Source organism: Larus michahellis, chromosome 3 (assembly GCF_964199755.1).
Source record: "Larus michahellis chromosome 3, bLarMic1.1, whole genome shotgun sequence".
Taxonomy (NCBI): domain Eukaryota; kingdom Metazoa; phylum Chordata; class Aves; order Charadriiformes; family Laridae; genus Larus; species Larus michahellis.
In genome coordinates this window covers 15,008,416-15,029,624 of record NC_133898.1, presented here as the reverse complement: position 1 = coordinate 15,029,624, position 21,209 = coordinate 15,008,416, and the positions used below count along the sequence as shown (strand labels likewise).

The 21,209-nt window shown below is 46.8% G+C and overlaps 1 protein-coding gene across 1 annotated transcript; it reads left to right on the top strand.

The window, feature by feature from the left end:
- The first annotated feature begins 1,197 nt into the window (after positions 1 to 1,197).
- On the top strand, positions 1,198 to 21,146 carry POLR1B (RNA polymerase I subunit B). The gene is made up of 15 exons (XM_074578771.1): positions 1,198 to 1,362; positions 1,446 to 1,613; positions 3,999 to 4,145; positions 5,138 to 5,270; positions 6,318 to 6,454; positions 8,174 to 8,397; positions 9,944 to 10,115; positions 11,744 to 11,915; positions 12,705 to 12,986; positions 13,575 to 13,708; positions 14,136 to 14,306; positions 14,885 to 15,041; positions 16,345 to 16,541; positions 16,936 to 17,189; positions 19,353 to 21,146. The coding sequence occupies exons 1-15, from the start codon at positions 1,219 to 1,221 to the stop codon at positions 20,233 to 20,235; spliced, it is 3,375 nt and encodes a 1,124-aa protein (XP_074434872.1). The 5' UTR covers positions 1,198 to 1,218; the 3' UTR covers positions 20,236 to 21,146.
- The last annotated feature ends 63 nt before the right edge of the window (positions 21,147 to 21,209 follow it).

The following is a 21,209-nucleotide window of genomic DNA, read 5'->3' as shown; positions in this document are numbered from 1 at the left end:
TGAGACAGCAGCTCTGGCCCCGCACCCCAGAGCTGTCCCAGCACCGACGGGAGGTGGGGAGTGGGGGGGCTGTTTGGGGGTGCAGGGGTGTGGAGGCGGTCGGGAGCGATGGGGGGGTGTCAAAGCTTCCCCACTGCTGCTGCAGGGACCCTGGGGTGCATAAGGCTGGGGAGGGGCAGGCCGTGGGGGACGTGGGTGCAGGTGGCTGAGGACACAGTGCTGGGGGGGAGCATGGCTCACGGACACAGCTGGGAAGTGTTGGGCACAGGGTGGGGGGCAGGAAAGGGGTACGTGGCTGGGGCTGGCTGTGGGGGGCAGCAAAGGGGGTCATGGCGAGGGGTGGCTGTGGGGCACAGGGTGAGTGGCAGGAAAGGGGGGAAATGGCTGGGGGTGGCTGTGGGGCACAGGATGAGAGGGAGGAGAGGGGGGACACGGCTGGGGGAAACTATGGGGCACGGGGGGGGACACTGCTGGGGGTGGTTGTGGGGGGCGGGAAAGGGGGACACGGCAGGGGGTGAGTGTGGGGCACGGGGCTGGGATGGGGCTGGGTGGGGGGGGCAGGAAAGGGGCGACACGGCTGGGGGTGGCTGTGGGGCACAGGGCGGGTGGCAGGGATGGGGGACACGGCTGTGGGTCACGGGGAGGGTGGCGGGGATGGGGGACACGGCTGCGGGTCACAAGGGGGGCGGTGGCGGGGATCGGGGACACGGCTGGGGGCGGCTGGGGGTCACGGGGGGGTGGCGGGGATGGGGGACACAGCTGTGGGTCACAAGGGGGTGTGGCGGGGATGGGGGACACGGCTGTGGGTCACAAGGGGGGGGTGGCGGGGATCGGGGACGCGGCTGGGGGCGGCTGTGGGGCACGGGGGAGGTGTCAGGGGTGGGGGACACGGCTCCGGGGCATCGGGGGGTGGCAGGGATGGGGGGGGACACGGCTGTGGGTCACAAGGGGGGGGTGGCGGGGATCGGGGACACGGCTCCGGGGCATCGGGGGGTGGCAGGGATGGGGGGGGGGGGTGCCAGGGCCGGGTGGCGCCGCGGGGCTGCTCGGAGGCGCAGGGATGCGGGGCGGCGGCCGGGCGGCTGTGCGCATGCGCGCCCCTCAGCACGCGGTGCTGGGTGCCGCAGCGCCCCCTGGCGGACCGGCGGCCCGCGCCCCCGCACGTGGCCCGGCCTCCGCCACGTTTCCCGTGAGGCGGCGCGCGGCGGCCGGTCCGGCATGGCGGCGCGCGGCGACGGGGACCCGCACCGGCTGCGGCCGAGGCCGCCGGGCAGCGGCGGCGGGGCCCGGCGCGACCTGGCCGCCGCCCACATCGAGTCCTTCAACTACGCCGTCAGCGAGGGCGTCTACCGCGCCGTGCAGGTCGGGGGCGAGGGGGACGCGGGGGGGTGGCGGCGGCGTAGGGCCGGGCCATCCCGCCGGGCCTCATGCCGGTACCGTTGCAGGATCTGTTGCCGCTGGAGTTCGCGCTGAAGGACAGACGAGTGTCGCTGGCGGTGGTGGGGGTGTCCATCACCCCCCCCGCCGTGCCGGCCGGGACGGTGTGCCAGGAGCGGAGGGTGTTCCCCGCCGAGTGCCGCGGCGTTCGCAGCACCTACCGCGGCAGGATCGCCGTAAGTGTCCCTCCGCCCGCCGCTCTTGTGTCCCCGCGCCGCACTGGGGCAGCAAAGCCAGCGGAGCCCCTCACCCGTTTCGGTGTCCTCTGCCCACCATCCCCCTGGTTCCACCGGCCTCGGCGGGGTTCTGAGGGCTGCGCCCCCTGTGGAGACTCGGGTGTCACAGAATCACAGAATGGCAGGGTTGGAAGGGACCTCTGGAGATCATCTAGTCCAACCCCCCTGCCAGAGCAGGGTCACCCAGAGCAGGTGGCACAGGAACGCGTCCAGGTGGGTTTTGAATGTCTCCAGAGACGGAGACTCCACCACCTCTCTGGGCAGCCTGTGCCAGGGCTCTGCCACCCTCCAAGTAAAGAAGTTCCTCCTCACGTTTAGGTGGAACTTCCTATGCTCAAGTTTGTGCCCGTTACCTCTTGTCCTGTCCCCGGGCACCACTGAAAAGAGCCTGGCCCCATCCTCCTGACACCCACCCTTTAAGTATTTATAAGTGTTGATAAGGTCCCTCCTCAGCCGTCTTTTTTCCAGACTGAAGAGACCCAAATCCCTCAACCTTTCTTCATAAGAGAGGTGTTCCAATCCCCTAATCATCTTCGTAGCCCTGAAGTGTCGGTGAAGTATGAGCTCCCTGAAGCCTCCCCTCCGACCGGGCCCTCCCGGGCCCCGTCTCCGCTGCCTGCCAATACACCGCGGCCGGGCTGTGGGGTCTTCACTTGGCTGTCAGATTTGCCTTGCCATCAGCCAGCCAGTTTGGGAGGAGACGGGGACAATCCGAATCCTGTTCCTGCAGGAATCTGGGTTTCAGTAGCAGCATCGCTCCTACGGGGTTCTGAATCGCTCTTGATGACATCGTATGTTCAGCGTGTTTCCGAATTGCTCTGAAATTTGCCCAGAGAAGCAGCATCCTCAGCAAATATTTTCCTTTGCACTCTGAAAGATTTGTACGGCCATTGCTGTTTTCTATTAAAATTGTGTAATTGTGCCTGAGCGGTATGTTTGCATGAGGCACAAGGTGCAAGGGAAATGCTTGCTTGCAATTTCAGCTTTTTTTTTTTCTCTTTGTCCAAAGCATTACAATTTACAGTGATAAAAGCAACTGTAAGTGCAGTATCTTATCTGAACATGAAAGCGGGGCAGTCACAGATTGCGCGCGGCCGTTTTCCCAGTGGCTCTTAGATTTTCCTGAGCTAGAGGTGCTTTTATTTTTCATACCTGAATTACTTCCCATCCTTTTTTCCAATGTTTATCTGTTTAATTTTTTATTTTTTTTTGAACCCACGTAAATGTTTGGCACAGTTGGAACAAAACATTTGGCTGTGCCCTGTGCGAGAAGGTTTTGCCTTGTGCTGGGACGGGTTGGTTGGTCTCTCCCACTCCCTGCCCTTGCGCAGCACTCTGTGATCATGCCCTGTTCCCACCGCGCTGCCGCTAACCACGTACTCCTCCCTCAGATTCTTCCTGCGGCTCTCGCTTCCCCACGGCGGGCTCACCCCACGGCGGGAATGAGCCCCGCTCTGCTGAGCGGCTGCTCCTACAGGAGCCACTTTATACCATTAGTATTGGCTTAAGGTGGAGACCAAAACTGTGCGGGGGATCTCAGTGTAAGGCTGCACCGCGGATTTAGAGAGGCGCAGTAACCTTTCCCTTCCTTCCCTTAGACTCGATTTAATTTTTTAACTGTTGCCAGGTGTTGAACCAGTGTTATTGGATTGCAGTGCTGGTGTTTCTGACGTGCATGGCAGCAGCTCCTCTAAAGCCTGTCGTTCTGCCTACAAAGTGAGGATTGTTTGCTCCCACAGTGCACCTTATCACCTTGTGCCTTACATTCAAGGGGTCCTTCTGCGGACCCACTGCCAGATCTTGTTATTGTAAATAAATTATTTTCTTTCACGCACGCATTTCTTTCCCACTTTTCAGATCACTCGTGAACACGTCAAGTGAACAAGACTTAGGAAGGGTCTCTACAGGCTTGTAGTGGATGTCTTTTCATTGAGCGGTTTCTGTTTTGTACTTTTTCTCTTAACTGTTTGTTAACTCCTGAGGTTTCCTTTTGTATCCTGTGGCTGCCTTTTTTTATTTAGGCTGCTCTGTTGAAGGGCCTGAAAGGGAAAGCAGGCTGTGTCAACTTTGTTCGCACTACTAGCAGCTTCTTCACCTGGTTCTGGGCTTGTATGATTTTCTTATGTAAACCCATGTTGGCTGGTTTCCATGGAGTAATCTTTATGCATGTATCTACTAGTTCTGCTTTTTATTATCATTATCCCCATTTTACAGTGATAGAACTTTGTTAAACAGAGTGTGGTTATATTAAATGTACAGTTACCACAGCAGGAAAGATTAAAAGGGCAACTTAATTTGCTCACCGTTTGCCTTGTGTCATTTTAGGCTGACATCAGCTGGTCAGTGAATGATGTGCCACAAGGGACTATTAAACATCCCCTGGGGTATATTCCAATCATGGTGAAGTCCAAGTTCTGCAACCTCTACAATCTTTCTCCAAAAGAGCTAATGCAGCACCATGAGGAGGAAGAGGTAACGGGGATTTTGTGGGTCAGGAAAAATCTGCGTTTTACGTGAGCAGTCTCTCAGGGCAGCTTCTCTTTACAGAACTTGAGCATTTATATTTTATTTCAGGTCTGACTTGTTATTTCTCTGAACTTACCCTATTTATGGTGGTGCGATACAGCATCTTGAAAGATTTGCAGTCACAGCTGTCTTTGATTACAGGGTTATGTTTGGTGCCAATGCTTACAATTCCAGTATACGACTTCTCAACTGCTACCCTGCAGCTGAGGCTGCGTAGCAGTGAGTGGGCCTCTGCGGAGACAGAGGTTCGGAGAACAGGCATTGAACGGGGCATTTTAATTCTCAGTTGTCTCTGCAGCTTTTTCCTCATTTCCCTGCTAGCCTGTCAGCTGCGGGGAATTGAATACAGAATTATTTAATGCCATATTTTGCGCCCACAAAAAGAGGAAGCAAACTATGAAAGAAAATCTACAATGGCGTATTATTGCTGCCCCCCTAGTACGCGGCTTGTACCTTTATTCATACTATTACTTGCTACTGAAACAATTTTGGTCTGATGGCATACTGTTTGGGGAGCTATAAGTTAAGCATGTATGTGACCAGAAAGAGGTTTTCTGCACTGAAGATCCGTTTTGGTTTATAAACTCAAAATGAGAACTTCAGAGTATTTATTAAAAAAAAAAAATTAATGTCAGCTCTTCAAAGCCATTCAGTGGACCACGCAGGGTTTTGTTGGTTTATTGTTTGGTTTTTTTTCTTTCTTCCTTTAAATTGTGGAACATGCATCCCTTTCTTTGCACTGTATGCTACATTTAGACTTCATAGTCACTGGCAAGGAGTGCAACCTTTCCAAATGCAGTGCTCAAACGTATGTCTTGCTATGTGTTTCATAGGTAAAACATTAAATGTTTGTTAACGTACAATACAGGCATTTTTGTCTTAAAATTCTGGATTATGAATTTCTAAGCACATTAAAATAATTTTTCTTCTTCTGCCAGGAAATGGGTGGCTACTTTATAATTAATGGCTTAGAAAAAGTTATTAGGATGCTGATTATGCCCAGGCGAAATTTCCCTCTTGCAATGACAAGACATAAATGGAAAAACAGAGGCCCTGGTTTCACAGAGTACGGTAAGCTGAACAGTTTCCTGCAGCATCCTGCTAGTAACTACTTGAGGACAAACAGGAGTGACCATCTATAGCTGACTTTCGTTAGTTTGTTTTGCCGTAGCTCTTGTGTAATGTTTATGTTTTTTACTACATATAAAAATAAAGGGTCAACACCACCATAAAGGGTACAAGCCTGCGGCAGGTGCTGGCCTTGTGGGAGCTGTCTGAGCCGCCCATGCTGAGAGAGGGGATTTTATTCCAGGTCTTGCAGTACATGTAACCTTTTGTTACATGGAAGGTGTAACTAAAACCCTGCCTTCAGTAAAAGTCAGTGTAAACTGCTGAACTTGTTTCATTAAGTTTGTTTCTCCTTACTTTGGGATGGCAGATTTAATTTACGTGAAGCAGATTAACTAGATTCTTGGTTGTTCCATACCTTTGTCATGTATACTCAGTAACAAGTTTAAATCTTAATTAAACCAGAAAAGTTACAGTTTTAAACTCAGGTGCTACCTGCTGCTGATTTGACTGGACCATGGTGTTTGAGCACACACTGTAATTACACATTAATTAACTTTGAGGCAGTGCCAGTTTGCAACGCTCCTATTTGTTTTATTTTTGTTTGTCCTGCTGTGGTTAGGATGGGGTGGGAACAGGAAACACTGTTTCAGCTGTACCACCCGAACACAAGGGATGTGAACACTTGACCTAGAGTGGAATTCGGAAGAGGACTTGTGTGTTGCTGTATCTTACAACCGAAGGTTACAAGACAGAATAGTTGAGCCTTGGGGCTTTCCTTTTCTTAAAAGCTGTGTGCATCTTCCAAGCCTCGCAGCAAGTGCACTGGCTGTCCTGAGACGTTTGTCCACTAAGAGCTGAATTGAGGTGGTGTATTTAATTGAAATGGGAGACTGATGCTAAGACTGGTGATCTGCCCCGTGTTCTCAGCCGTGAAGTAACGAAGTTTCTTTTGTGAATTGTCTCACACGGGCACGGCCACGACACAGTGATGCAGCCATTTGGTTTTGTAGAGCTCACGTTGGTCTTTGCTTGTGTTAATTTTTGCAGGAGTAGTGATGCACTGCGTTAAGGATGAGCACACTGCAATAAATATGAATCTTCACTACTTAGAAAACGGTTGCGTCATGGTGAATTTCATTTTTCAGAAAGAGTTGTTCTTCCTTCCCTTGGGATTTGCTCTGAAGGTAAACAACTAATGCTCCTGCTTTCTGTCTTGAATAAATACAAAGTTTTGCTAAGCTTTTTTATTTAGGTAATGAGAATAAGCCAATTCTATATCAAGTATTTTCAGTCATCCTTCCTATACTGGATGAAGAACCAAGCCTATGCCTGTAATGTAACACTCGGCTGCAGCAGAAAAAGCCTGTGGTGAGAGTTAGGCAAGGGTTTCATGGCTTTTTGCTAATGAACGCTCTGAATGAATAGCTCTTGGAGAGTGTAAGAGTTTGCCACATAATGTGAAAGATCTCGGGAATCTTTTTAGAACAGAATGACAGCTGAGTGTTCAGTGAGTGAACAACATTAATCATTAAAGTCAGGTTGTCGCATCTAAAAGTAAACCAGTGAACGCACGTTTGGTGAATGTAGACTGTGCTTTGGATAGCTGGCAAAAGTTTTACAGACCTAGAGTATTTCAGCTGTGTATTTTACCTACAGCAGCGAAGTGTTAGAGCAAATCAGAGGCCTGTGGCGCTACATGATGGAAGCATCATGTAAATCAGCCTCACTGAATTTGTATCTTCTTTCAACCTGCTGTATTCACATTGGACAATGCATTTCACTTTTTCTTCAATAGTTTTCTTCAGTTCCTGTTTCAACATAAGTAGTTACCAAAAGGAGCTGACTAGCTGTTGTTCTAATATGCAGAGGAAATGTACTGACTTTCTAGTAGCTCTTGAGAACTCAGGATAAGCAGGCCATATTGTCTGAAGTTTGGATTCTTCCATAATTGGTCACTCTCTGTGGGTTTGCATCCTCCCCTGCATCAATCAAGCTGGGTGCTGTACTGGTTTCCTGGGGCCCGGCCAGGTCCCACTGTATCAGACTGCTGGTATGGCGGCCCCACTGCATTTCTGCTCTGGCTGTAATTCTGGTTTCTTCTTGCTGTGTAATCATCCCACTGGTCTCCTCTGCTGGACAAGAGGCAGCACGTGCTGGAGAAGAGGCAGCACATGCTCTGGCTGATTCCAGATTGTATATATCGTGATTACCAAGCAGCAGAACTGAGTTTACGTTGCCCCCTTTTGTAAAGAAACCTGCCTTAGTGTCTTTTTCATGCAGCCTTCATTTTTTCCTGAAGTTTTTGAAGCCTACTTAAACATGATGAACAAAGAGTTTACTTAAAGATGAGGCACATTTGTCAGTAAATACCGAAGTCATTGGTGGACAACATATTTACTTAACGCTAAAAGAAGTTGTAAAGAAACAACTAGGAAACCATTATAACACCAAGAGCTAAGAGCGTTGGATTTAAGTATGAGCTTTAGTATGTGAAGTGCTGAAACTATAGTGAATTCGTTCTAATAGCCTTCATCAAAAGGCTGAATTTACCTTTTGGTTTGCATGAGAATAAGTAGCAATTTGAGATGCTGGTGGGTTAAATTCATGTTTCTAAATGAGCTCATTCTTTAAAGACATAAGTAGATCTTACCTAAACAAGAGAAGCCTGTTAATTTAGAGGGTGCAAGTTTGTTTTTTTCCAAGGGTCTCATTGGATTGGGAGTACTTGTCATCATCAGGATGTGAATATCCCGTGCATTACTCTCTAAGCACCTCAACCCCACAGTATTTTTCAGTTTGCATGGTGGAAGGGTATTTCCAGAGGACTGAAAACCTAAATCAGTAGGATGGTCTGGTGTTGCTATGACTTTGTTTTTCTGATCTGATACACTTCTGTCTTTCAGGCATTAGTTAATTTCCCAGACTACCAGATTTTTGAAGAGTTGGTCAAAGAAAAGGAAAGTGACACCTTTTATGTGAACTGTGTTACTGAGATGATGAGAGCAGTAGTGGATGCTGGCTGTCTGACACAGCAAAACGTCCTTGAATACCTGGGAAAGAGTTTCAGAGTAAAACTTAACCTTCCTGAGTGGTACAGCAATGAACAGGCTGCAGATTTCATTTTGAAGTATGTATGTATGCATGCATATAGGAGTGTGTGATTCAGTGTAATCATATTGAAATTTAGGCAGATTTAAGAGTACTTTGGCACATTACATCACATATTAAAGACTAATGAAGAGAAGGTTAAAGCTAGGTCTGTGACTGCTCGAAGCTCTATTTGTTGAACAGAAATATTGCAATATGTGGTACTTTGTCAGTTTCATACAGTCACTGGCAATTACGATGAAAATTACGTTTATCTTTTAAAATGGTATATTTACCTGCTTTAAAATCTTGCTGCTTCCATGGAATAAGCTGGAAAGGAATGGAAGAGCTGGCTTTGAGACTGTCAGTGTGACAGGCATTCAACTAAATAATTTATTTTTCTGGTAAAGTAGGTGTTTGCTTTTTGGGAGGTTTTTTAGCACATAAAAAGGATCATTTGGGATGCCCAGGTCCTTTAGTAATTCTAAATAAGGGGTGGTCAGGTGGCTGGAAACATTAAGGCAGCTGGCAGGTGCCTCAGAGGGGCACTTAAAAGTCCATAAAAGACCAGCAGGAAGCACAGAATTTTGTACCGAAAAATGTGAGTGGGTAATCTCAAGAAAGTTAATTACTCTGATTTTCTTATTTCTAAATATTCTGTTGGGCAGGTGGGTGGTTGGTTTGTTTTCCTCTGGTATGTTCTGGACACCTTATTAGCCTCAGCTGAGGAGATAGAAGAGGAGGAATAGTGAAAAGATGTACCTTGTATGTAAGAGTGCTGGAACTGTAACTTACCTGGACAGAACCTACCTTTGGAGTTTTGTCTTACTTTGCAGTGAAGTTGTGAAGGCTTCAGTAGAGGGCAACGTAGAGCAGAAGTGAAAAGCAGAAAAAAAATCTTTGAGTGCTGGTGGAAGACTTTTGCGCTTGCATCTTGGAGAGCAAGTGATCTCAAGTGTCTTGGAAAGCAGTCGATCAGCTTTAGTAGGAATTAGGTGTGGCTTTCCTTTTGGCTTGTGCTGGAGTGCTGTTCAGCCCACAGTTTTCAACATGTGGGTTGATAGCAGTGGAGATCTGGACTTTCTGTAGCAGGACACTGATAGCGTTAACAGAAGTGTTTTGTGGTTTGCTAGTAGTTTCTACTTCAGATTTGGGGGGGCGTTGCATGTATGTGGATATGTGTGTGTATATGATTGGTGTCATAGCTACTGTAAAATAACACGCAAACATCATCTGTTGACTGCTCCTGATGCAAATATCTGTTTACGTAAACTGCGTACTTGTACGGACATCTAATGTGGGAGTCTGTAAAATCAATCTTTCACAAGGTTCACCTTCACCTAATCAACCAGGCATATCCTTGACAAAACTAGCCTGTTAAAAGACAAGTTGATCATTCTTCAGCTCCGTCTCTGGGGTTTTTTAATTATTATTTCCCTGGGATTTTCATATAATAGTAATGGCAACTGGAAAAGCTTGTGCCTTGTTAGGCTTTTTAGCAAAAAAAAATTTGGTTTGCGATATTGAGGAGGAACTTGAAGTACAGCTAGCATGAAGAGTTGTCCTCCTCCTTTCTCTTCCTCCAGCAAGTGTATCTGCATACACCTGACAAACAGAACTGAAAAGTTCTACCTGCTGTGCATGATGACCCGGAAGCTGTATGCTTTTGCCAAAGGGGAGTGCATGGAGGATAATCCAGACAGTCTGATGAATCAAGAAGTGCTTACCCCGGGACAACTTTTCCTTATGTTCTTAAAGGTAAGGTCTTAAGGGGTTTAAGCCTGTGAATGTAATGGTTACCCAGTCCAGACCCCACGGTGACCATGGGGACAAGAAAAGCGCAGGAGCCAGAGTGAAGAGCAGGGAGCCTGGATATGCTATGAAAGCTGAGAGAGTGCTGGGTGTCGTGTAACCAGGAAGGCTTGGCTGTCTCAGTATAGGGTACTAAATATGCTGAAGAAAAGCCTGTACAAAACCTGGAATAAAGAGCTTTGTAGCCTTCCAGAGCAAATGGAAGCACCCCATTCAGGGTTGGAGTATGAGGAAGGAAGACTACCGATCCTTCTGGTGTTCAAAGAGGGGTTTGAAACAGCATACTTCTGTTGTATCGATTCATGTGAAAGTGGTAAAGATCTGCCTTGTTGTGGTGCTGCTGTTTCACATGGCAAATGTACAAGAAAATAACTGCCCCCTCCATCTTTCAAAAGTGATGATTCATGAAATTGTCATCGCGCTCCCATCTTTAAATTCCTTTATGGATCAGGAATTTGATAGCATGCTTCTGACTTAAACAGTTAATTTGTTACTGGTGATGTAAAAATGTGGTTCTCTCATCTGTTCCAATTCAATGTGAATTCAGTTTATTTCTAGGGATTCTTCTCTTTAGGATGCCAGGAGGAAAGTATTCCTGTTCAGAAGCTTGACTATCCCATGAAAATCATTGTGGAATAGTAGTTCCTGTCCCCAAGTAAAGATACTTCCCTGAATTATTAGATAACGATTTTTTTTAACCTTGTCCATTTTAACTAAAATTTTCATTAGCATTGTTTTATGGAAAGACTACTAATACCTCTCTTCTACTTGAGTAGTTTCAGTGAGTTTAGAAATAAAATAAAAAGTGAGTTCTGGGAAGGATTTTAGTGCTATGTGGAACTGCCACCAGGAATCGGAAAAGGTTTCTTTCCTGCCTGGCCCTGTCAGATCAGCAGGGGAGTGAGGTAACAGCCCCTTTTTTGAATGCAAAGATCCTAAATAGACTAGAGCATACAGTAGACACTGTGGCTGTATACAGTGGATTTTTCTAAGAATTCAAAGCGTTATTTAGTATCTTGTGTCCTTTTCCCTGTTTTTATATAGTATCTAAGATCACAGCAGTGATAAAATTACAGTTAAAATTAAAATCCGCTATCTCACATTGTCTCAGCAACATTTAAATACTGTGTGTCCATGGCCTTCAAGTTTTGGTTTCTAAACTTACTTCATTAATGTGGTTTTACTTTTGTCACTGTATTTAGCAGGGTAAACAGTGGCGTTAGTCTTGTGGTCAGATTTTAGGTATGATTTCTGCTTCGGATTTTGATTGTTCTTGATGAAATTCTGTTATTGTACTTCATTTGCCAGACTCATCACCAGTCTGGGTGGAAGTGATTACTAAGCTGTTGGATGGGTATTTTCCTTGCAGGCCTGTGTTGGCGTGATACTGTCAAGAGCTTTGATACAAAACAAAGTCAGTATGGGAAATGTGGATGGAAAACTGTCAGTTCACTAAAAGTTGTCCATCCTGCTGATTTCAGGGGATTTCTGTAGCACATGCAACTGATGTGAAGTTGTAATTTGAGCCTTTATTTTCCTGTTTTAAATTTAAATCTCTCTCTTTTAAACTGTAGGAGAGGCTTGAAAGCTGGTTGCAATCTGTTAAGTTCGTTTTGGAGAAAAGAGCAGAAAAGGCCGATATCAACATAAATGCAGACAGCTTGGTGAAGGCGTTCGGCCTGGCAACAGACCTTACCAAGCCATTTGAATATCTTCTTGCAACTGGTAACCTGCGATCTAAAACCGGTAAATCTTCAGGCTTAAGAAGCCTTTTTTTTCCCTGCTGAACAGAATGAGAAACAACATAAACCAGCTCTTAACTGAAAACAACTGCTTGTACGCAGACATTGTACGCTGTAACTGAATTAGCGAAAGTGGTTTGAGGAAAGGGATAGTTGAGGAAAAAGGCAAGATTTCTCCTCAAGCATAGACTTTATGCATGGATAAAATAGGTTAGTTATTAAAGCAAAGCCTTTACCCAGATGAACAGTTGAAACTAAATTTAGAGTTGGCCAATATAGCAACCATATTTTGATTTGGTTTCCCAAAGATTATTTCTTCAGAGAAGGGGTGTTCATTTGTCAGGACTGCCCCATTGGTCGTGTGAGCTTAAATGGAGAGAAACTGCTTCGCTAATGTATATTTCCAGTTTACCTTGTGCTTTCCTGAAGTGTCTAGTGTGATGATGTTGTAATGGAATGCCCACTAGAAAATGAAATCTGATTAGAAGGCCACAGAATTTCAGTAAAAAGTACTAGCTGCAAAACCCCAAGTCGCTTCACTGGGAATGACTTTCACGTGTTTCTAAAAGGAGTTGGATTTTAAGCGATAGCTTGGAATTTAAAGTCTCTAGGCCTCTTCAGGTCACTGAGTTGCCTGTTCACAAGCAACAGCATATGTGGCTTCTGTTGTTGTGATCCTGTGTGAGCATCTTTAGGGCTTGTCAGTGAAATATAAGAAACTGCCTTGTAACATCGTACTTTATTTGTTAAAGCCGGATGACGTCCTGACATAATTCTCAATTTTGTTCCCAAGGCCTGGGCATGTTACAGGACAGCGGCCTGTGTGTGGTGGGAGACAAGCTGAATTTCATTCGCTACCTTTCCCACTTTCGCTGCGTACACAGAGGGGCAGCGTTTTCCCAGATGAGAACTACAACTGTCCGCAAGCTGCTGCCCGAATCCTGGGGGTTCCTCTGCCCTGTGGACACCCCGGATGGAGAACCCTGTGGTCTGATGAACCACATGACAGCTGTGTGTGAAATAGTGACAGAGATAGTGCCTGTGAGAGATATTCCACCTTTGTTGTGTTCCCTGGGTATGTTTTACTGACTTGATCATGTAAGGAAACGGTCTTCCTTTTTACCTTTCTACCCTGCAAACCTGTATCTGGGAAAGGTTCTCCAGATACCGTCACTGTACACTGTTAACTTGAGAAGCTGAAATCAAGTTAAAACTGTACGTACTGTGCTTCTGCTTAGTGTTTATACAGGTATGTCAGTGTTTTGGAGTGTAAAGTTCAATGTAAATGTCTCTTAGGTGTTTGCTGGAGAGTCAAGATGTTCACTTAAGCACAAGGAATTGCACAGTACAAGGTCTAAGAAATTGAACAAAACAGTGCCTTTCTATTGCTGCTGGTGACTCGAGTTAAACTGCAGCTGACTTGTAATTACCACAATAATGGGAATCCTTATTTCAATCAGAAAAATGAGGCGGGGAATGGGGCATTCTTAGTTGTCCATGTTTTGTATTTTCCATTAAATTATCTACAGCTTTGCCCTGTAGGACTGAATGTTTAGATGTCTCAGAAAGCTTTTTGGTGTGGATTGAGGCTTCCTGCAGAAATAACTTCTGTGTTTTGTTTGCTTTTTCGGCTGTTCCTTCTACCAACCCCCTCTTCTCGCAGGTGTCACCCCCATTGATGCGACGCCAAGCAAGCCTTACGCGGAGTGTTACAGAGTTGTGTTGGATGGCTCTGTGGTGGGCTGGGTAGAGCGGGAGCTGGCTCCTGAGATTGCAGAAACCCTCCGCCGTTTCAAGGTTGTCTTGTTTAAAATGTTTCTTAGCTAAGCATCCTCAATATGCAGTGGTCAAAAATAGGCATGTTTGGAACTTTTTTTTTTTAAACTTCCATTTAAGTCTTTTTAATCTGACCCAATAAGTTATCTTTGGCTGTATGTTAGTATCAGAATGCGCTTTTCTGTTTTTCTTGTTTATGTCCGTTTGTTTGGTCTATTGGTTTATGAAATCATAATTTTTAGAAGAACTTTTTTTCTTGAAAAAGGTAAGATATACATACTCTGTCCTTTTCTTGGCGGAGACTTTTCTAAAAGTATTTTAAAAATCTTTTCCCCACCATTTTATATCCACCTGTGGTTGGCATTTTCATTGTGTAGCCTGTTGGATGCGGCTTAACTAAACCAGTGTTGGTTTGTGTTTCTAAATTGGTATTCCTTTGCGCAAACAGATAACACAAGAGAAGAGATTTCCTGCACGGGCAGAAGTGGTCCTTATCCCAATGACAGGAAAACCCAGTCTGTATCCTGGGTTGTTCATTTTTACTACCCCTTGTCGGATGGTGCGGCCTGTCAAAAACCTGTTCTATGGAAGGAATGAATGGATTGGTACTCTGGAACAGGTGAGCTTTGCATATTTCCTTTATAAAGCGTTGACTATTACAGAGGTACCTGGCATAAAACCAATGTTATAGAAAATATTTGTGAAAGCAGCTGAGGATGGGGCATAGGGAGCTTGTGTTGAAGAGCTAGAACAGGCGACAAAAGGATTTTCTCACCTCCTGCTAATTGGTTTCTGGTAAATGTCTTGGAGGACTGTAAGGATCTTTTTGAGATATTGAAATCTCTCTCAGTATTAACTTCGTGAAGCTTTTGAGGCGAAAAAGCTATCTTGCGTTACATCATGTTCCCCAAACTGGCCATGGGCAGCCAAGCAGTGGATTGCCAGGGACCTTGCCCATTTGGAACAATTAAAATGAGAGACAGGAGGGAGAACAAGTTACTGCAGTTTTCTATTTCCAGACTTGCTTTCCTTGCAGTTGGTCTGTGATTGTGATAGGTAGTTTAGCAACCATCTGGTATTTTTCTTGCCTGCTAATACACTAATGTGCAGACCACGACCACAGCGAAAACTGAAATGGATAAAAAGACACTGATTGGAGGCAGCTTTAAAAAGTGTTGTCTGATTTGATGCTTGCAGGTCTTCATGAACGTGGCCTCGCTGGAGTCGGAGGTGGTGCCTGGCACAACAACTCACCAGGAGCTCTTCCCTCACAGCATTCTGAGCGTGGTGGCCAACCTCATCCCCTTTTCTGACCACAACCAAAGTCCGCGAAACATGTACCAGTGCCAGATGGGTAAGTGCTGTAGTACTTAATGCTGCAAGTCCCTGGGCAAGGGAGAGGGGAGGAAAAAAATTTCTCACGTGCCTATTCCAGTGTGTCTTCCCACATTCCCAAATAACAGCTCTTCCCAGCTGTTATTTCAATATTGAGGTTGATTAACAGCCATTTTTTTCATGGCAAAGTAAATGAAGTCAAGTTTATCATCCTGGTTGCCTTCCAGTGGGCAGTTCTAGGTTGTCGGACTCATGTTGCCTTCCTTAAGCCTTTAGTAAGTTTTGTTTGTGTTTTTCTTAATTTGTTGTTGTTGATGACCCAGACTGGGCGCTGCACCAGCTGTCTGGTGGTGTTAGCGTCTGACAACTGTGCTGCCAACAGTCCTCTCGTCCCCACAACCGACAGAGGTTAACCTACTTCTCACTGGTAGCTGCAGCAGATGCTCTGCAGCAGTTAGTGTGAGGTTTCCTTGCCACCTGTTCAGTGAGCGACTGCTGTCTTGACGCTGCAGCTGTTGAGAGGACACTTGCTATAGGCATCTGTTGCAAGAGAGTAATACAGCACTGGCAACAGGGTGTGGGGAGGTTCTGACAAATATTTGACAAAGATTTAAACTGATTTACTTGGTTGTCTGAAAAGTTGTGATATGGTATGTAGTGGGGTTGGGGTTTCAGTCAGATGAGGTGCAAGTGATGTGCTTATTTAAAAAAAAAAAAAAAGGTAGGCTAAGAGAAGGTGTGTGGGTAGGGACGTCAAGAGAGCAGGTCTCATTACCTCGATAGCATCACTAGCATATTACATTTATGACAATATTATCAGAAAGATGTCCTTAGAATGCTACCACTTTTTCATACTTTTCTGAAAGTACCAATGTGACGATGTTTAAAACTTGGTTTCTTTGCCAATATATTTACGCTGCAGAAGCAAATGCTTTTTGGCCTGAAAATATGTAAGGTGTGTCTCACTATAGCAAACTGGGGAGAGGAAAAACAAAACAAAAAAAACCCAAAGCAACAAAAAAACAGCACTAAGGAAAACCAAAAACCACCACATCAACCTTACTGGAGATTTTGAAATTGCAGAAAAGGCAGAAAATTACAAATAGTCCTTATGAAATATTATGAAAGGAATTGAGCGTTGTGGTTCATAGAAACTTTTATAGCTGGGCTTAGGGCAGTTATTACATTCCAACGGTTTTAAGATTGATAATCCTTCTAAATTGTAAGTATTTCCAGCTTTCTTCTTAACAAGACACATGGAAGATGAAACACAGATTAACTTTGAATCGATCCTGAATAAATGCAACTTTCTGTCTTTACAGGAAAGCAAACCATGGGGTTTCCGGTTTATAACTACAAGGACCGCTCAGATAACAAGCTGTACCACCTTCACACTCCCCAGAGCCCTCTGGTGCGGCCCAGCATGTATGACCATTACAGTATGGACAGCTATCCAGTCGGCACCAATTCAATTGTGGCTGTCATCTCCTACAGCGGCTATGACATGGAAGATGCAATGGTAAGCCACCAAAGGGAGAAATCCTGCTGTCCTGTAAAGGAATTTCATGTGTGGGACTGGGAAGAAAGGTGGTACCTAGCTGAGAAGAGCCCGTTTTCTGCTTCTGCTTGTCCACAGACTCTGTTAGGGCAGATGTAGGAGCGGTTAAATGTTGTTACCGCAGGTAGTGATGAAGGTACTGAGAGCGGAGCACTCTTGTGCAAGGCAGTGGGCTTCCAGCACTGAAAAATACTTGGGGTTGCAGGAGGTTTCGGCCTTTTGGAACAGTGACTTGCTTTGATGCTTTGTTTAGGAGGGTAATGTTAAAAAGAAAAGCATCAGATCAGAATGGAAATGCGTTCTTTGTTGGATTTATTAGCAAGTCTTTAACAGGCCTTTGTTTCTTCTTTTTTAGATTGTAAACAAATCTTCCTGGGAGAGAGGGTTTGCCTATGGAAGCGTTATCAAGATGGAGAGCATTGATCTTTCCCTTAAAGCCAGCAGGGCCGGCGATAACTTAGTATTTGGAATCAGGCCTGGCGATCCGAATGTGATGGAGAAGTTGGATGCCGACGGGCTGCCTTTTGTTGGCTCTATCCTGCAGCCTGGGGACCCCTTCTACAGCTTCATGAACCTCAACACGGGAGAGACCTTCACTGTGTACTATCCGTAAGTACAGCGTGTCCTGCCTGGCTCCACATAACCGCTGGTGAGCAGTCTGAGGGCACTTGGCCCTGATGAGCTGCAGTATCTTTTCTTCCAGGTGTTCCCTTTTCTCCTCACGTGATGGTGTCCATGTCATGACAGAGCGAGCATGAAGTTCATGTTGTGTGTGACTCCCATGTGTCTTGTCACGGCTTTTCTCAGATCTGGTGTACGCTGCAGAGCCTGACTTGGTCCCGGAGGAGAATCTGAGACCAGTAAAAAGAAAGAGCTTGCAGAAGTGCTTTGCTGTCTCCCAAGGGCTGTTGCTCTGCCCATCCCGCACAGTTGTTTTATGTAGCTTTTTGTTAATGGACTTGCTTAAGGTGTTCTGTCTAAAAAAAACAAAGTCTCTGGTCCCAGAGACTTGCCAGAAAACCTTGTAAGCAAAGTTGTTACAGAATTAGGGATCAAAGAGCAGTTTTGTTAACATTGCAGCTTCCAAACTGATAGAATATCAAAATGTGTCAGCTACACCCCTCCCTCCCTCTGGAATATTTCAGGGGTAAAATTTTGGAAGATTTTTGAACTTGAGTTGAAAGGGAGAAGGCTGCTGAGGCTTTCATTAAAATCCTCTTAATCCTTTCAGGAAAGGGAAGCAAAAAACATTGACAAAAACTGGTATATTTAAAAGCGTTCTGCACTCCCAGTTGTCCGTACAACTTCGGGCCTTACCTGTGTCTCTCCACAGCATCGATAGAGTGAGGATAATACTGTGCAGTTACTGCCGTTATAAAGGCAAATTAGTTTGAGAAGCACTTGGATAACACAGTAACTGGCATTACTGGAAAGCTGTAGTTTATTACTCTGTAGCAGATGGTGCCTTAGCTGCCATGGGGAGGCTGCTGTGGACTTGTGGAGCAGAGCTAAGAGATTCGGCACGCGGTAGTGGGGATCTGTAAGCTCAGCACTTGGGGAGCCTCTTTGGCTCTCCCCCCCTGCGCTCCTGCTCCCTAGCTCTCTCATGCCAGCCCAGCCTCAGTTCAGGTTCCTTATCCAGAGACCGATTTTACCTCTGTGCCATTCAGCTTTTGTTCATTCTTGGTCCAAATCAGATAATTATTTAGGTTCTCAGAAAGAGGAGGTTCCCAGGTCTCAGTGTTGGCTCCTGCCCCTAGTTTGCCCCAGAGATCCAGGGCCCTTAAGAGGGAGTTCTCCCTGCTGTCCTAATGCTGCATAGGCTGATAGATCTTATGAGCGGCTTGAAACAGGGAGGACAGAGGCTTTGACTTCAAAAGTTTGAATAAGGTTGGAAAAGGCTTACGAAGCACAGGTTGGTTTGGTTGGATTTTTTTGATTGCCTGTAACCAAGCTTTTGGATTGCTTGGACCCTGGTAGCTTTGAAACAAGCTAAACTTACATGGTACAGGCCTTCTGCAAACACTTAGTCATTAGGACTTCAAAGGAGAAGAAGAAAAGTAACCTTGTCTTAATGTGGGACAAGATATATTTATTCCTTAGGTATCATCTCCCAAAGGAGTGGAGAGTTTGGGCTGAAAGCCGCGTAACAACAGCTAAGCTGCAGCAGACACCTAGCACATGGAACATCAGGCTGAGGGTTCATCTGGAGAAGCAGCACATACGCCCCCCCGCCCCAGCCCCGAACAAGGCAGTTGTTGGCAAAGCCCTCTCAGCCCACACTGCGCCTTCCCTTTCTGCGCTGAACTTCCCTCACTGCTTTGCACTGAACCCTGTTCTTTACTGTGGTATCCCACCGAGATGGTGTGAATTTCCTGGGGGGTAGGGTGAGGGGCTGCTGCCTTAAAACAGGCACTGGGATGCAGTTTGTCAGATAAAGCGTGATACGGATGAGCCAGATTTAAATGATCTTTATTTTAAATCATGGGTGGTGCGTTACCCGATCCCCTGAAAGTTGTAGCTGTGCTTCTAGAAAAAGCAAATGAATGGCACTATTTGATGCCGTTGTATTGCCTGCTCGCCTTGATTCTTACACAGTCTGATTTCCCTCGCTACTGAATAGTACTTTTCAGGAACGCTATTGTTCCCCAGCTATCCCAAGGCATTTTATGAGGCTGCTGAAGTGTTTTGGGATTGTTTTCCTTCCTTTCCTAGCTAAAAATCACAAGCACGCCTGACACTTTTGCTGTGATTGTTTTTCCACCTACGCAGGAATAAGGAAGTCGGCATTGTAGACAACGTCAGGTTATGCAGTAACGACCGTGGCACTGGGAAGTTCAAGAAGGCTTGCATCACTGTCAGGGTTCCCCGAAATCCAACTGTCGGAGACAAATTTGCCAGCCGTCACGGACAGAAAGGCATCCTGAGCCAGCTCTGGCCAATTGAGGATATGCCGTTCACGGAGAACGGGATGGTCCCAGACATCCTCTTCAACCCTCACGGCTTTCCCTCCCGTATGACCATCGGGATGTTAATCGAGAGCATGGCGGGGAAGTCAGCGGCGCTGCACGGTGTCTCTTACGACGCCACTCCCTTCACCTTCACGGAGAAGGACTCCGCTTTGAAGTACTTTGGCAAGACTTTAGTCAGCGCAGGTTATAACTTCTTCGGGACGGAAAAGATGTACAGCGGCATCAGCGGCCTGGAGCTGGAGGCGGAGATCTTTGTGGGAGTGGTGTACTACCAGCGCCTGCGCCACATGGTCTCGGACAAGTTCCAGGTGAGGACAACAGGGCCCCGAGACTCTGTCACCAACCAGCCCATCCAGGGGAGGAACGTGGAAGGTGGGATTCGCTTCGGCGAGATGGAGCGTGACGCTTTGCTGGCTCACGGCACGTCTTTCTTGCTGCAAGACCGTCTCTTCAACTGCTCCGATGGCTCCATAGCCTACGTCTGCACGAGCTGCGGCAGCATGACATCTCCCGTGCTGGAGAAACCACCGCACTCCTCCTCCGTGACCAGCAACAGGAGGTACTCCTGCTCCGTCTGCAGCGAGGTGGATGCCATCGAGGCTGTCCCTGTGCCCCACGTCTTCCGTTACTTTGTGGCGGAGCTGGCAGCCATGAACATAAAAACAAAGCTCCAGGTGGAGTAGCTCCGTCCTTGGGCACGGCCGTGCTGCTGCCGGGAGGGAGGAAGCACGTGCCAGCCACGCTGGTTTCAAGCGTTAGGTCAGTTCTCAGGTTCTTCAAACGTTTGCAAGATTAATTTGATGTTTGTATTGAGGCCCGTCGCCAAGGTGTATGGCGAGGAAATGTGGCGCTATTGAAGTTGGTTTGCACTTACCGAAAGGATCACTAGCTATTGAGATGTGGCGTATGGAAATCAAGCGATATCCACTGCTCCCACCGGGATGATGGGTTGAGAGTGGTGGGGGTTCTTCGTTCTCCAAGCGCTGGCTGCAGCTGCAAAGATGAAGAGGTCATAAAACAGCATGAACTGAATGCTGGAAGTGACAATGGGGGGAAAAAAAAGATATATATTTTGTTTTTTGAAGAAAAATCCTTGCAAAACGTACACCTTCCTGACGGGTACGTGCTAAAGTTGATGGGACAGCTTTTGTTTCGCTTTATTTCAATACTCATGAAGAAGAAGAAGAAGAATGAGGCACAAAGTTCTACGTACCCTTGACCGCAAGAGACCCATGGTGACCGTGCCAGGCCTGTCCTGGGCGTGTGTGGTGCCGCTGAGCCCAGCACCTCTCCTGGTGTGGGGGTTTTTTGGGTGTTTTTATCTCTGGCTGAAGCAGAAGCAGCAGCAGCAGAGAGCAGAGGCCTCTCCAGCCTGGACCTCAGCCCTCCTGCAGTGCTGTAACGCGTGGGACAGCAGCTGGCCGTGTCGCACAAGGCCGGATCCCTGCAGCAGCGGCCACCAGCCCTGTCCCCCCCCCACCCCGTACCCCACCATCGTGTCCCCGGCAGCGCTGCCGCCTGCCCCCGCCTCCTCCCTCGGCCGCCGCCCGGTTGCGGGGAGCCTTTACGCTTCTTGTTAAAGAGTTATTTTGTACGTTTATACATCACCTGCCTTCAGAGCCGTCTGGCGGGGGGGTGGGAGGGGGGGGGACACGGA